This window comes from Centroberyx affinis, unplaced genomic scaffold (genome assembly GCF_046629955.1).
Source record: "Centroberyx affinis isolate AG114_WGS23_722 - 3 ecotype Tasmania unplaced genomic scaffold, CSIRO-AGI_Caff_v1 ptg000947l_1, whole genome shotgun sequence".
Classification (NCBI taxonomy): Eukaryota; Metazoa; Chordata; class Actinopteri; order Beryciformes; family Berycidae; genus Centroberyx; species Centroberyx affinis.
This window is the reverse complement of record NW_027279521.1, coordinates 1-15162: the sequence shown is the minus strand read 5'-3', so window position 1 is coordinate 15162 and position 15162 is coordinate 1. Positions and strand designations below refer to the sequence as shown.

General features: G+C 41.5%; 1 protein-coding gene across 1 annotated transcript in view; it reads left to right on the top strand.

The window, feature by feature from the left end:
• stpg2 (sperm-tail PG-rich repeat containing 2) overlaps nt 1–10719 on the top strand; it is a gene marked incomplete at both ends in the record, with an annotated part of 43204 nt that extends 32485 nt beyond the window's left edge. The window contains 2 exons of the mRNA XM_071521975.1: nt 6140–6308; nt 10519–10719. Coding sequence (XP_071378076.1) covers nt 6140–6308; nt 10519–10719 — 370 coding nt within the window. The remainder of the gene's footprint in view (nt 1–6139; nt 6309–10518) is intronic.
• Nucleotides 10720–15162: the final 4443 nt, after the last annotated feature.

The window sequence follows — 15162 nt, the reverse complement described above, 5'->3', positions numbered from 1 at the left end:
AGACTAACTGCTACCTATAAAGTGTGAATGGGAAGCGAATGAGGCCCATATGGTTTCTCTCTATCATCCCATCTATATGGAAGACCTGTCTAAAACCTCATTAAGGCTTGATGACACCAGCCATACCTCCACTACTAAAAACAGACAGATGGTTATCAAGCTCTATGATGAGTCACCAGCTGTGCCAGTGATACAACTAACTGCTACAGATAGTCAATCGTGGAAAAACAGGCAAACAAATGCTGCCTTCAGTGTTCGTTTGAGGACTAGTAATCTATTTTGGTGCATGAAATGAAGCAACAGAAAAACATTCCATGTGCCTCGTGAAAAGATTTATTTTTTTGTGGTTGCAGAAGATTAAACAGAACATGTATAAGCTATCATTCCCTCTATGTTAACATCTACTCTGAATTCTTAATAAGGCATGGAGACACCAGACACCCCCTCACTACTAAAAGGCATTTTCAGTGTCATGTTTGCAATTGTTTCTGGGTTACAGTTAAGAAAACACATAATGGGTGAGGAGTTTTTGTCCCAAAACAAAGAGAGTATGGGCAAGAAAGTGAGGTATGAAGGCCAGAAATCTCAGCACCTGTAATCGTTGAGTCATCGGTATTGATCAACAGCCCTATCAAACAGATGTATTATGGTCGTTCTGTGCTATGGGAAAGTAAAAATCTTACTTATTGCACCTTTCTGCCCATAATCTGTGATGTCCCTTTCATACATACAGTAGTTCCACAGAGCATTAATTGCAAAAGAGACAAACTGGTGCTGTGACAGTTTCCCCTTTTTGGAATATTATAATTTAAAAACTCAGTCAAACAATGTGTCCACAAAGTCAGTAAATGAATGAATCAGCTCTGGTCTGCACCAGCATGATATCAGAAATAAGAGTCTTGGTTCTCTGATTTCTATCCTTGGCAAACACGTTCACAAATATTGATTGTCATTACCCAAGAGGATAAACAAGATAGAATAAATTAAAATAACAGAGTCCGGTGGTTTATTAGACCATGCATGGTACCAAATAAGTTAACAATACAACTTGTACCATAGCTGTTGCAGCAAAATGTATTTTTAACCTGAGCTGAGAAAATAACAAATGAGTCAGAGCCACCACCAAACGAGCAAAATAGTTTTTGGACAGATATGGAAATATTGAACCATGTGTGTGAGTGCACAAACACGCACACACCCACACATGCATGACACACACATACACGCACTCAGCTTATATATTATTTGTAGTACAAAGATCTGAAATATGGAGATATAGACTCTGAGTCTGAAAATAGCATTCTGCTCTGCTGGAGAAGTGAAAGGTTTTAAGAGTAATGAGAGGATGAGGAATGGGATGCGGTGGTAACACTCACTCACACACACACACACACACACACACACACACACACACACACACACACACACACACACACACACACACACACACACACACACGTCTCATGTGTTATGCATGGCCATTAGTCAAACCTGTCGCTATACATGCTAAGCACAGTCGTTAGTATGGCCGCTGTCAGGTACACTTAACCAATCATTAGTGTGAGAGAACATGGCGTTGGAGAAGTGGCTATAAGAAAATAAGAAACAACAACTTAGTGTTTTCATTTCATTTAAACTCTTAGGAGACTGACCACCTAATTGAGGATGTGCTTTATATTTTGTATGTTTTCCTTGCATAATATTAAATGATGCAATACACCATAGGGAAATTCTCTTTTCACCGGAGCCTCCAGAGGTCAGAACAGAGGGTCAGCTGCAGACCAGCAGCCCCGGAGCTGGCAGGGACTGGGAGTGTGTTGCTTAAGGACACTTCATCTGAACGGGTGCTTACCGACACGCGAAGGCTTGAACCTGGGTGCTCCAGTCGGAAGGATGGTGTCTCTAACCACTAGGCCACCCTGCCACCAAAGACATTTAAATGAGATCCTATGTTAAAGTTTGCTTGTTTAAGGCTTTTATGAATAGAATCCAGTAGCCTTAATTTTTCTCTTAAAGGTGGTTGTGGGCTCTTAAGGTCTTGAACACCACATTTCTGAGCAAAACTAGTGGTGATATTACCACCTGAGCCAGTTTAAAAAGTCACAGAAAAGCCCACATATTATATTTGCTAGCAATGTGATACACCGGGTAAACTCTGTTGTGCTTGTTAGCAATGTCACATACAATACTAACCCCAACCCAGTGGTGATGGCATACACCTTCCTAACACAAATTATAACATACACCTTGTTCTTGAAATAGTTTTGGTTGCCTAAACCTAACCATAACCATAACCCTAACCTTACCTGAAGTTATTTTAGTTATCTAAGCTTATGTAACCCCTGGCTAACCTTTTCATGTGATGAACAGGTGAAAATGGCGTGTCCAATTCATGCTATTATCACATAATCCTTTTGTGGTGAAGGAACATAATATTCACATTAGTCATGTCATGTTATTTTAACATAGCCACATACTGATTTTCTTCACATTTACTTTCAGTATGTTTTTTCAGCTACAGTAAGTAGTTTTAGTTGTTTCATAGATTCAGTTTTAGTTGACAAGGATATTCTGTGGGATAGTGGAGAAAAACAGCAAAGGCAGGAGAGAGGGGATGACATGACAGGTTGTGAGATGAACTCACACTCTTGACACAGTGCGTAGTCATAGTCCATTGATGCACAGTGTGCCTTGGCATGATATCTTTAGTAAGGCTGAGCCCACAGCAACCTTTAAGAACATCCCCTGAAGCATCCTTCTTTTTCATTCTACTTTTCTTCAGTTTCTGGATGGGCTCAAGAAATCAAGAATTCCAACCACCTGTTGACAATGACTATCTGTGGGCAAAAAGCAAATAAGTCAGAACCGTCTACTTAAATTCGTGAGATTGTCCGTGATGAGATCTCCACAGCACTTGATAATAACTTGTCACCTATCCACAAACTGATGAGGAGAAAATTAATAGTCTCTGAGAATTCGCCAATAATGCTTAGACCTGACCGCAGCAGCTACAGAGCACTCAGTAAATATTGAAGAAAGAGAACTTTTTTTTTTTTTTTTTTTAAACAAACGGTTGGGCAATTGGGAAACCACTCCATCAAATGCAGTGTGTGAGTGTTTGGACTGGGCACCGGCATGAAGTCTGGTAATCCAAACACTTTCATGAATAAACTCTATTAAAAACTATATGCAAAGGAGAAATTGAGCCCTCTCCTGCTGGTGAACATTGTGTATCGCACTGGGAACCCCAGCAATGACGAACGCCATATGATTGTGGGGCTGCACAGTTTTGTGACCAGAATGAAATATTTTCAACTAGGACCAACAGCCGGTGAACTGAGACAGGAGAAGGATTAGCATTTTCCCACACCTCTCTGCAGAAACCATAAAAAAGAAGTCCTTCAGCAGCTTGAGATCCCACCTATGCAAAATGAACCTGCAAAGCGGATTCATTCATCCAGCTACGTTTGTGCTCACCTTCTAGGAGAAGAGAGTAGAGACACACATTTTCCTCTGCCCGTGAGGCAGGGGAATTTTACGCTTAGGATTAGGATGCTTGTTCAAGTAAGTTGGTTAGTTTCAGATGTTTTATGTTTGGATAGAAGGATAGAGAGAGAAGGATAGAGAGAGAAGTTTTACTGGACAAGAATATTCTCTGAGTTAAGAGTCTGTCTCATGTATAGCCATATCTGGCATTTATGAGGACTCTTATTTCTGTTTTATTGGACAGTGTAGAGTGATAGCAGAGGCAGGAGAGAGAGAGAGAGGGTGACATGTGACAGGCTGTGAGCAAAACCCAACAGCAGGGCTGAGCCCACAGCAATGCCCACTGCAGTACCAAATTCAGGACAATACTGTACAGTATATATGAATACAGGACGGAGGCATTATGTGAAACCGCTGCAATGGCTCCCACCATATATCTTTTACTTAATTTTATATTTACCTGTTATTACTTTATTTAGGATTCCCTGAGTCTGTGACTTCATGTATTAATGATTTCCTAAGAATGTGTCTTATGATTCATAGTTTGCCATATGACTTGAAGAACTAAAAGGCTTTGAATCATATCTTAACTCGAACTAGAAGTTGATGTTCACGTCTAACATTTTGCATTTATCACATTAATAAAGTACTGATTTTTTTTTTCAAACTCTCCCCACTCCTATTTCATTAAAAATAATGCTGTCAGGTCTGACAATCTGTCTCAGTGGCAAGCCATGTCTCATCACATCAATATTCAATTTCACTTATTTTGTGTCACTGCCTGCCTGCCCACTCCTGTGTGTCTAGGCATCTACAGTATGTGTGTGTGTATACATGTTATGCACTGTGAGATATCTTCCAGAGAGTCAAGGACAGTGTGACAGAATCGTTAGGAAAATGTGCATGTGTGCATACAGTACGTGTGTGTATCTGTATTTATGTTTATGTGTATGCATGGATATGTCCGTTTGCGTGTGCACGTGTAGTTGGATAAGTCTGAAACTGTCTAAATGTCGAGGCTGTGTAATTAAAGTCAACGTGAGAGCTGTCAACAGGTGAGGGCTGCTACTGGGAAAAGTGATTTGCTACATATTCAGGCATAATTATGGACCATAGGGCTCCATGACAGGTGCGTATATGAGTGTGTGTATGCGTGCGTGTGTGCATATTATGTTGGAGGAGTTGGACGATGATGGCTTTGCACTGTAAGATACATCTGTGACAGATATGTGCCTATGGACACGAGTGTGTGTATGTGTTTGTGTTTATGTGTGTGTGTGTGTGTGTGTGTGTGTAATGCACTGTGAGCCATATCCCAGACCGTGGGAGACAGTCTCAGCCTCTCATTTTCCTCACCATCAATTCATCACAGTATACAGTAATTCTGCACTTACTTTGAATATTATACATGTTCTGTTCGTGTGTGTGTGTCCCTGCATGTTTTTCAGTGTGTGTGTGTTGTGTGTATGCGTGTCTGTTTGGCACTCTGTTCTCCCACTGTGTCTGTAATGAAAAGCTAAATAGCCTGGGTTAGCAATGATTAAAGATGGGCAGCTACCTAGGAGGAGAGGGAGAACACAGCGGTTGGGAAATGACAGTTTGAGGTAAATGACAGCTCTACTATGTTTAGGATAAATGAATCGTGCAGCTATATTCAGCCTTTGCCATCAATTATTCAAAGACCCAGTGACAGTACAAATCCCCAGTAACTCAAGTCTTTCTGCAGTGATGTTGGTGCCACTACTAGTTTCCAACCAGATGACATGGTTCACTCATTTCCCTTTTCAGATTCCCATTTACTTACAACTGAATTCCGTGGGATTCTTCACATGTTCTCTTCAGAAAGGTTGCTACCGCAGCTTAGCACTTCATTATTAGCGAGTGATTAATGACTAAGAATAGAATGGAGGCCTTGATAAGTAGGCCATTTATCTGGAAAGAGTTCTCCTATGGTGGAAATGCATTTCTTTGCAGTTTTGGACGGGCAAACCAGATCTAGGTGGTTTTGTAGTGAAAAAAAAAGTTTCTATTATTGCACTGCACCTCCATGGAGATGCTGTGTAATGACTGCTGAGAGGCTGGGTCTCAGCGGTCATTAGGGCCAAGAAGGAGATATGCGAGTGTGTGTGTGTGTGTTGTGTGAGTGTGTGTTTGCGTGTGGATGGAGAAGAATGATGTGCGTTTGTCTCCTTGTTTCCATGCACCTACATGAATTAATGTGTGTGTGTGTGTTGTGTGATATTGTAACGAGCCTGACGGTGTCTTCTGATAAGTGATAGGTGAAAGGGTCATTTGTTATTTATAATGAATGTGCGTGTATGTGTGTGTGCGTGTGATTGATTGTGTATTACACTGTCAGACATTTCCCAGATAGTGGGAGACAATGCCTGGTGACACCGTGCCTCAACCTCTCATTTCCCTCACCATCATTCAATTCATTCAGTATAATTGCGTGCAAATGTGTGTGTTTGTTTGTATAGTCATGTAAACTAGGGGAAACTTTCCCGGCAGACAAAAGCTACGTTCCATATAATTTATCGATTCATGAGGCCTCTCCTCTCCTCTCCTCTCGTCTCCTCTCCTCTCCTCTCCTCTCCTCTCCTCTCCTCTCCTCTCCTCTCCTCTCCTCTCCTCTCCTCTCCTCTCCCTGCAGGATTCCCCGCCCCCGAACAGCTACAATGTGAGCAAGACATCTGAGAAGGCTAACGGCCGCACCTGCCTCTCAGAACCCCGAAGTGAAGGAGCCAAGAAACGACAGAGCTGCTTCCTGTCCGCTGCGCCGCGGGACGCCTCCTTCCTACGATGCAACCCCACTGTACCAGGTATCACACATAAGCACACACACACACACACACACACACACACACACATCCAGCAGAGAAACACATATGAAAGAGAGAAAGACAGACAGTGAAAGGGAGAGATATAGATATATAAACAGAAAGACACACTCTCCTCTCTCCTCTTTCTATGTAGCGTGCAATATGAAGACATAACAAGGCTATGCCATACTTGACAGGGTTTGGAAACATTTGTAGCCCCACTCCAAGTCAAGCCCATGGCCAAGGTTTGCATTTGGTGTGTGTGTGTGTGTGTGTGTGTGTGTGTGTGTGTGTGTGTGTGTGTGTGTGTGTGTGTGTGTGTGGGTACTCAGGGACCGTCCTTGAGGTAAAAGACGCACTTTACAGGACGTTAAAATATAACCTTGTAGTGATATAACCTCCCATCCATTATGACCTGAAGTATTAAAAGCATTACTTGCTATGCAGTTCTTTTACATTTTTCAAAAACTGACAAGCCTTTTGGCGATAGGTAGGCTATTAGGAGGGAGGAGCTTGTGTTTGAAATGGACGGGCTAACATTTGCTGCCACGGTGGCAGCAGCATATAAACAGTTGATAAGAATACAACTTGGAAAATAGATAACCTGTCAGAAAGCTGAAAATTGTGTCCCTAATAATAGACAGTGTGACATTGCTGCAACAGAAAAGCTGTGACTAACAGTTACCGGTTGGGTGTTGTGCTGCTGTGAGCAGCATAAAGTTGGACTTACTTCATCAATTTTATATTTGCATTATTGACTGGCATAATGAGCTGCTGTGTTTGTGTTTGTATCAGTTGTGTGGTCGAGACTAGTGTACATTTGCTGTTGCCGCTGAGTTTCAGTGGGGCATCTAGCATAAACCACAAGCATGATGATTTTTGAAGTCAGTGCACACTCTGCTTATGGATATGCACACTGGTGTGTGGATTTGCCGTGCGTCCACACTGTGAGCAAAACGATCAAGTCACCAGAAGTCCATTCATTTTGTATAGAGCTGAGCGACCAGAAAAACTTCAGCTGTCTGCTCTCTGCCCACAGTTTGTAACAGTTGGTGTCCATTAAACCTTGACAATTTTTTGGATTTTAGTCTGTAAAGTCATGCATTAGCATTGCAAACATTCCTCACTGAAACCAATGAGTACCACTAGCTTGCTTCAAGCTGGTTCCTGTTGGCATTGTTACCTTGTGTGTACAGTATATACAGTATGTTAGCATAATCAGTGTTCCACATTGAAAGCAATGGGTTCTATCAGCTGAAGTATTTAAACATTTGCACTTAAGTAAACACACTACAAAAGTAAATGAATGAATGAATGAAGGAATCTATCTATCTATAAAGATATATCAATAAATTCATTAAAAAAAAATCCAAAATGTCAAATGCCAGTTACCGATGGTAACTTCTGGCTATGACCCTTCTCAGTGCTGAACATTAGCCAAAACCATATAGCCCCACCCTTTCATCATCATCCGCTCCAATTAGCTCCATCTCTGTGGGCCCCTAACCCAATATTTACCTCAATTACACTCCCATTGAAAAATGTTGTTTCAAAATTGATAGATTCATGACTTACTTGGATAATTTATGACCAGCCCCATTTCACCAAGGGACTCAACCCATGAGGCACCCCAAACCGTTTAACCAAAAACCAATTTGCATATAAATAGATTTGGACTGTTTGCAATAGTGTTTCTCCTTCTTGCACACACACACATCCATCGACACACACAGACACAAACATACACACATGGACACTCAAGCACACATACTTGCACATACTCATATATACACATACGCAGACGCACACAGACACACTGACACACACAGACGGACCTGTGCATGGCAGCACACACTCTAATTCTACCCATTATTGAATTTGCATTTATGAATTGGCCTATATGGAACATTATCATTATATTCTTCATCGTGCTCCTTCCCCTGCAATCACATTTCTGATGTCCACCTAATGGGAAAGGTATTTAACTATTCAAGATCTTTAGCCCACACTCACACTCACTCACACACTCACTCACACACACACACTCACGCACGCACACACACACACACACACGCACAGAAACCCCCATAGAATGACCATGTTAGTAATAGTGGTCTGTGACATTAGCGATAGCTCAAGGTAAAAAGAGTGGTTATAATGCATGTCTGTGTCTGTGTCTGTGTGTGTGTGCGTGTTTGTTTTTTTGTATGCGTATGCGTGTGTGTATTTTCAAAGTCACCCTATGTTTCTGTAGTCATAAGCTGATTGCAGTTAGCCGTAGGGTCAGACAAGCACCTGCTGCTGTCTTAAAACCGTGTGGCTCCAGTATTGGATTTTTTTCTTTTCTTTATTTTTCTTATCACAGTCCTTTATGCACTGAATAAGTTCCACAGCCCTGGGGTCCATTAAAACATTTCAAAATATATTGTAAAAGTTGCAGAATGCATTCATGCTAATGAGAAAACTCGCAGGTTGTTTCCACAATTCCTGAAAAGCTGACTGTTTAAAGATACAAGATTTTCACCTGACAGCAGCATTCTGGTTCAGATTCAGGTTTTAAATAAAAAGGTTTATGGAAACAATGCTGTGTAATGTATGAACCCCTGGGGCTTAGCTTATTCATTTCCACAACGGTTTCCATTTTCCGGCATTCAATGCGAATGTCACTTCTTAAAATTAAAATGCCTTTGTACTTGAAGAACTTGCCATGCATTGTTTGTGTGTGTATGTGTGTTTGCGTATATGTGTGTGTGTGTGCATGTGCTTGTGTGTCAATGTTTTCTGTATATGTGTGTGATCACGTGTGCATGTGTGTATATAAGATATATATATATGAGGCTTTGCGTTTATGTATGCACATGGGTCTGTGTACACCTACATGTGTTTTTGTGGGTATGTGTAACATAGCACTATGCCATTTGGTGAACACTTTTATCTAAAGCTTATAGTAACATGAGCACATACTGTACATTTACAGAAGAAAATGAATCCCTAACCCCGGCAGAAAAAGCAACCTACCTACTGAGCCACCCTGCTGCCCAGCATGCATGCTGGGCAGCAGGGTGGCTCAGTAGGTAGGTTGCTTTCCCTTTGATCTCAGCACAGACAATTACAGCCCATTAAAACAAGCCAGCACGCCCTGGTGACTCAGCGGGTTCACACTCATACCTTGCAACCCACACACAATGTTGTCCAAACCTGGCTCTTGAGCTGCTGTTCCAAGGCATCCCCCCCTCTATCCCATTACTGTCCCTCTACATACTGTATGCTGTCCAATAGGGATGGGACGATATGCTATCTTTCTAGCAATGGCATTAGCTTGCTAGAGTATAAACAACAAATTAAAAATGTCATTACAAAGTGCAAATAATATAATTTCCATGGAGAGCTTGTGAAAGAGCATTTGTGATTACAACAGCAGAATAAAATGTAGCTAATATCACAATTCATTTTTCTGCCCTGCAATACGTATTGTCACATTTTTGTATTGCAGTATATTGAATTTCGATATATCGTCTCATCCCTACTGTCCAACTACTGTATGCTGTTCAACTGGAGGACCGTCTTTAAGCTCCCCGTGTCGGCAAGCACCCACCCTGCTGAAGTGTTTGAGCAAGACACTGAATCCCTACCAGCTCCAGTGGCGCTGTAGCTCACCCTTCTGACCTCTGACCTCTCTGAGGAGGGTGTTAGCGGAGAGAGACTTTTCCCTAAGGGGATGAGTAAAGTGTCACATTATATTATTATTATGAATGTGTTTATTTGTTTATCATTAGGATCCCCATTAGCTGTGCGTGATGCAACAGCTACTCTTCCTGGGGTCCACACAAAACATTAAAACAAGACATAAAACGTAACATTTGCTTACATTGCACTTCACTATTTCAGTACAGTACGTTTCATTACATTGCTTAGACTTATTGTATTATTCCAGAACAGTCTGCAGGGAAAGGAGAGAGCGGACAAAAGAAAAATTAAAACATCACCAATCGACATTAGGTGAAATTTAAAAAAGAAAAAAGAAGGAAAATAGAGAAAAGGAATAAATGTGTGTCTGTGCATGCATTTTGCTTGTTTGTCTGCATGCCTGTGTGTGTCTCTGTGGGATACACCTGTCTTGCCTGCCATTGTTAATGTAGCTAAAAGAAATGATGTGTTGGATTCTTATATGTGGATTATGTGTGTGTGTGTGTGTGTGTGTGTTTGTCAGGTCCAGGCCAGTACAACCTCAGTGTGAAATCCTCGCCTCAGATGGCTCTGATCTCCTCCAGAGAAGATCGATTCAAAGTGTCCATGAACACCAACCCTGGGCCTGGTGCTTATCAGGTAAACACACTGTTAAAGTCCTATATTGCCTTCACCACGCTCCCCAAACAGTCAACCGTCAACATTAGCCTGTGCATGGACATGAGTGTGTGTGTCTGTGTGTGTGTGTGTGCTTGGGTGTGAGAGAATGTGTGCTTGGTCTTTAATGTGTATGTGTGTCTTTATGACCGCGTGAATGGATTTGAGTGCGTGCTGCATGGGATGCGAGTGTGTATGTGCACGGTCTGTATTGTAAGTGTGTGTGTGTGTGTGTGTGTGGGCATGTTTGACAGTGTTCCTGTGTTGTAATCCTCTGACTATCTATTAGATTTCTCCCTGTGACCTTGAGCTGTGCGGAAGAAATTGATTGTTATGTAAAAAAATCCAAACTTCAATAAGTTTCAGTGATTTCGACCCATCTCCGTTTCTCCACTAATGTACCAGAAGGCTGAACGATGTGGTTTCTTGCTTTGGGCAGTTTCTCGCTTTATGGGGAGAATTTGTTCTTAATTGACCTGCCTGGTTACATTAGGCTAGATAAAGTGAGTACGTTTTTATCAAGCATTGTTGTTTAATGCAGCTACCTTTGAATACTGACAGAGACAAATGTACTGTGTGCTTTTATCACATATAGATTTTACAGCCTCACTTTATGGTTTAAGGATAATGCAGTTCCCTTGCAAACCAGTCAGTTCTCTCTCTCTCTCTCTCTCTCTCTCTCTCTCTCTCTCTCTCTCCCTCTCTCTGCATGTGTGTGTGTGTGTGTGTGTGTGTGTCTGTGTGTGTGTCTCTCTTCGCTCTCTCTGCTCCATTTCGATGTGTTTTTAATAGGAATTATAGCTATGGGTTACAGCCGGTAGTAAATGTGTGTGAGAGATGATAGAAAGATCTAATGTTGCTTCCAGTCCCTGCTGACTTTGAGTGTTGAACATCAAAGACAAAATCACAGAATTTGATTTACAACCTTGCTACATGGTGCATAGATATGTTCATCTTGGGTGTAATTTTATTCCTGAGCCAGTGCGCTCTCTCTCTCTCTCTCTCTCTCTCTCTCTCTCTCTCTCTCTCTCTCTCTCTCTATCTCTGTCTCTCTCTCTCTCTCTCTCTGTCTCTCTCTCTCTCTCTCTCTCTCTCTCTCTGTCTCTCCCTCTCTCTCTCTCTCTCTCTCTCTCTCCCCCTGACTGTCTGTCTCTGTGTAGCTTCATCTCCTGACTTTTTTTCTCCTCTCAACTCTCCTGTAGTTTAGTGTCTATGTCTCTCATTACCCAGCCTTCTCCCTATTCCCCTCTCTCTCTCTCTCTCTCTCTCTCTCTCTCTGTTCCTCTCTTTCCTTTAGCGCATTTCTTTTGATTATTCAGAAAAAAAAATTGTAGCTGTGGGGATTACAGTGCCTAAATAGCGTGTGTCTGTCTGAGTTTGCCTGTGTGTATCACTGTGTGAGTACTGAACCTGAGCAGCGAAGGCAAAATGTGGCGCATATTTTTTTTTTTCTCATACATTTTTACAACTTCTCCCTTCCTAGATATATACTCATGTTTCATTCTTTTATCACCATTTGCTGTGTTTTCTCTCTCTCTCTCTTTCTCTGTCTTTATCTTCCCTCTCTGTCCCTGTCCCTCTCTATCTTTTCTCTCTCGCTCTCCCTTTCTCTGCTCCATTTCTCTCTGTTATGAGGGGAAACTGTAGCGGTGGGAATTTTTCTGTGACAGTAGCTAGTAAAACTGTTGAAGTGTCTGATATGATCTTCCCCTTCCTCTCCTCTCCTCTCCTCTCCTCTCCTCTCCTCTCCTCTCCTCTCTCCCATGTTTATCTCCCATGTTTATGTATAACCTTAACCTAAGTATCTGCAGGTTTCAGCAAACAAATTTAAAACTTTTTAAGACCTTTTAGTCAAACTGAATTGAAGACCAATTTATAATAAATAAATAAAGAAACAAACAAACCCAGCATATTTCTGATGGAGCGTAGCTAATTGAAAGTTCTTAAACTATTATAAATGGGCAGTTTAAGAAAAAAGGAAATTAATTCAAGTTCAGCTGTGTTTACTAAAGCAGAGATAATGAAAAAAGCAAAAAGAAAAATTGTTTTGCATATTGTAGGCTACTACAAACCATTTTCTGTATTACACTCAAAGTGGAATTGCAGCACATAAGACTTCTTAAGACTGTATTTTAAGATATTTTAACACTTGAAATGGCCTTAAATAAAACTTTAAATTGTTCGGCCTTTTCTCTATGCCCACCTTTCCACCCCACATCAGTCACTTTAGGTAATACAGCAAGGTTGTGTGTGTGTGTGTGTGTGTGTGTTACAACTACACTCACCAGTGTAAGGCACCTTAGTAGAAAATCAGGTGACACCTGCCACCGGAAATGATACAAAATATTTTCCTTTTAGTCGTTTTAGTTCATGTACCTCGACTCTGTACAGTATTTAAGAAAACAAGTGTTGACATATAATGATGTGTTGTTCTTACACATCTCCTCTTTTTTTAAATATTCATGCCTGGCAGAAACCAACGCCTTGAATTGTGAGTGTGAGATCACATGGCTGAGTTTGACTTTTGGAGATCCAGCTCTTTTTTTTTTATCCTGTGGAATGAATGCCTAAGCTCTCGTCTCAGTAATTAGCTCTGTGACTCTGAATCTATGTGACACCACAGGCCATACGGAGTTAAAGATGGTGTGAAGTGGTGCAGAGAGGGAGAGAGATAAGAGAGTGCGGAAGAGAAGCAGGGAGAGAGAGAGAGAGAGAGAGAGAGAGAATAGCAGTGTGAGGGAAACAGGGCGGGGTTGATGGGTAGAGAGGAGCGAGAGAGAACGAGACAGGCGGAGAGAGAGGTGAGACAGGGAGATGAATAGGTGGAGAAAAGGAGAGGAGAAAGAGATAGAGGTAGCGAGACAGACAGTGAGAAAGCGAAACGGTGAAGAGGGTAGTTAAATGCAACAGCTGAAAATGTGTTTCAAGGGCCTGCACTCTGAAGCAGACGGCTGTGTAATGTAATGGTAGCTATTTGAGCATCTGTGTGCGTGTGTGTGTGTGTGTGTGTGTGTGTGTGTGTGTGTGTGTCCATGCATGTGTGTGTAATGTCTGGCGCAAAGCTATCTACTTGAGCAGCATTAGGCCATGGCGAGGGCTCATTTAGTGTTTCCATTAAGCGTACCATGCGAGGTACCTGCTTCTAGATAGGCTGGAAAGTAGGCTCAATTACCTTTCTCATACACGACACTGTTCTTATTGGTTGAGCTTAATTTAACAGAGAGAGAGGCAGAGTGAACAAGGGGATGTAAAGAGTGACACGGGGAGCAGGCATCAAAGACAAACAGAAAGAAATATTGGAAATATGAAAAGAGAGAGTGAGTGAATTTAATAACCTTGATCCTTCGGTAATTTATAATGTAGCCTAGTGCAAGACACTCAAATGGCGAAGCACACGCAGGGCCAAAGATTATGCTCAAGTTTATTATGAATTTATTAAGAGCCAGAGCAGAAGGTGTCCTAAACACCTGACATTTCACCAAGCCCTCCTCAGGGTGTGCTGGTTATGTCTCAGCGTGTGCTTTCTCCATTTAAGTGTTTTGTCCTGCTGCTTCCTTCTGCTTCCTGGTGGGAAGCAGTGCAGCCTGATACTTGTTCATCCGTTCTTTTTTTTTCTTGACTGTGATGATTTTAAATGTAAAAATGTCCCTCGCTTACGCATTTAAAAGCTGCATTTCAATTCAAGTCATCACGACACTGCGTACACTGTGTGTGTGTGTGTGTGTGTGTGTGTGTGTGTGTGTGTGTCTGCACCTACCTTTCTGTGTGCCGTTTGCGATGGACTGACGATCTGTCCAGAGTGTCTCCCTTCCTTCTGCTGATTAAGCAGGTAGAGAAAATGAATGAATGAATGATTGTTGTTGCATCAAGTTCAAGTAGTTTATTGTCATAAGCATTAAGAAGCAGTTCATTCCAATGCAATGAAAAACTACTCTCTGGATAAAAGACTGCATGTCAATCATACAACTGTACAATATACACTATACACACCATGTCTCCATACACAGAAACACATAAAACACTCGTATATACTTCTTGTCTATATTTATGTATATATATATACACTATATTTATATATTCATAACATACACCTGCACACACATATACTCCATATACGTGTATGCTGCATATACACACACTTATACAGTCCATATATAAACACTTGAATATACACCAACAGCATCAGAAGGAAAAGTGAAAACATTAGAGGAGCAGTTAGGACTTACTATTGGCTGTTAACAAGTCTTACTGCCTGTGGATAGGAGCTGTCTTTAAAATGAGTGGTGCGTGCCTTTATACTCCGGTACACGCTTCTTATCAGTTGAATCTGGCTACACTCTGCAGCTAACTGCTGATCAAATTAAGCCTTCTACTTCTTCTGTCTGTCTTAATAAAAGCTGATTTAATTATTTGTTCTCTCTACATCATGGCTTATACATCTGTGTAGTCATTTGTGTGTGTGTGTGTGTGTGTGTGTGTGGTGATGATTAATATCAATGTCATTGGTATG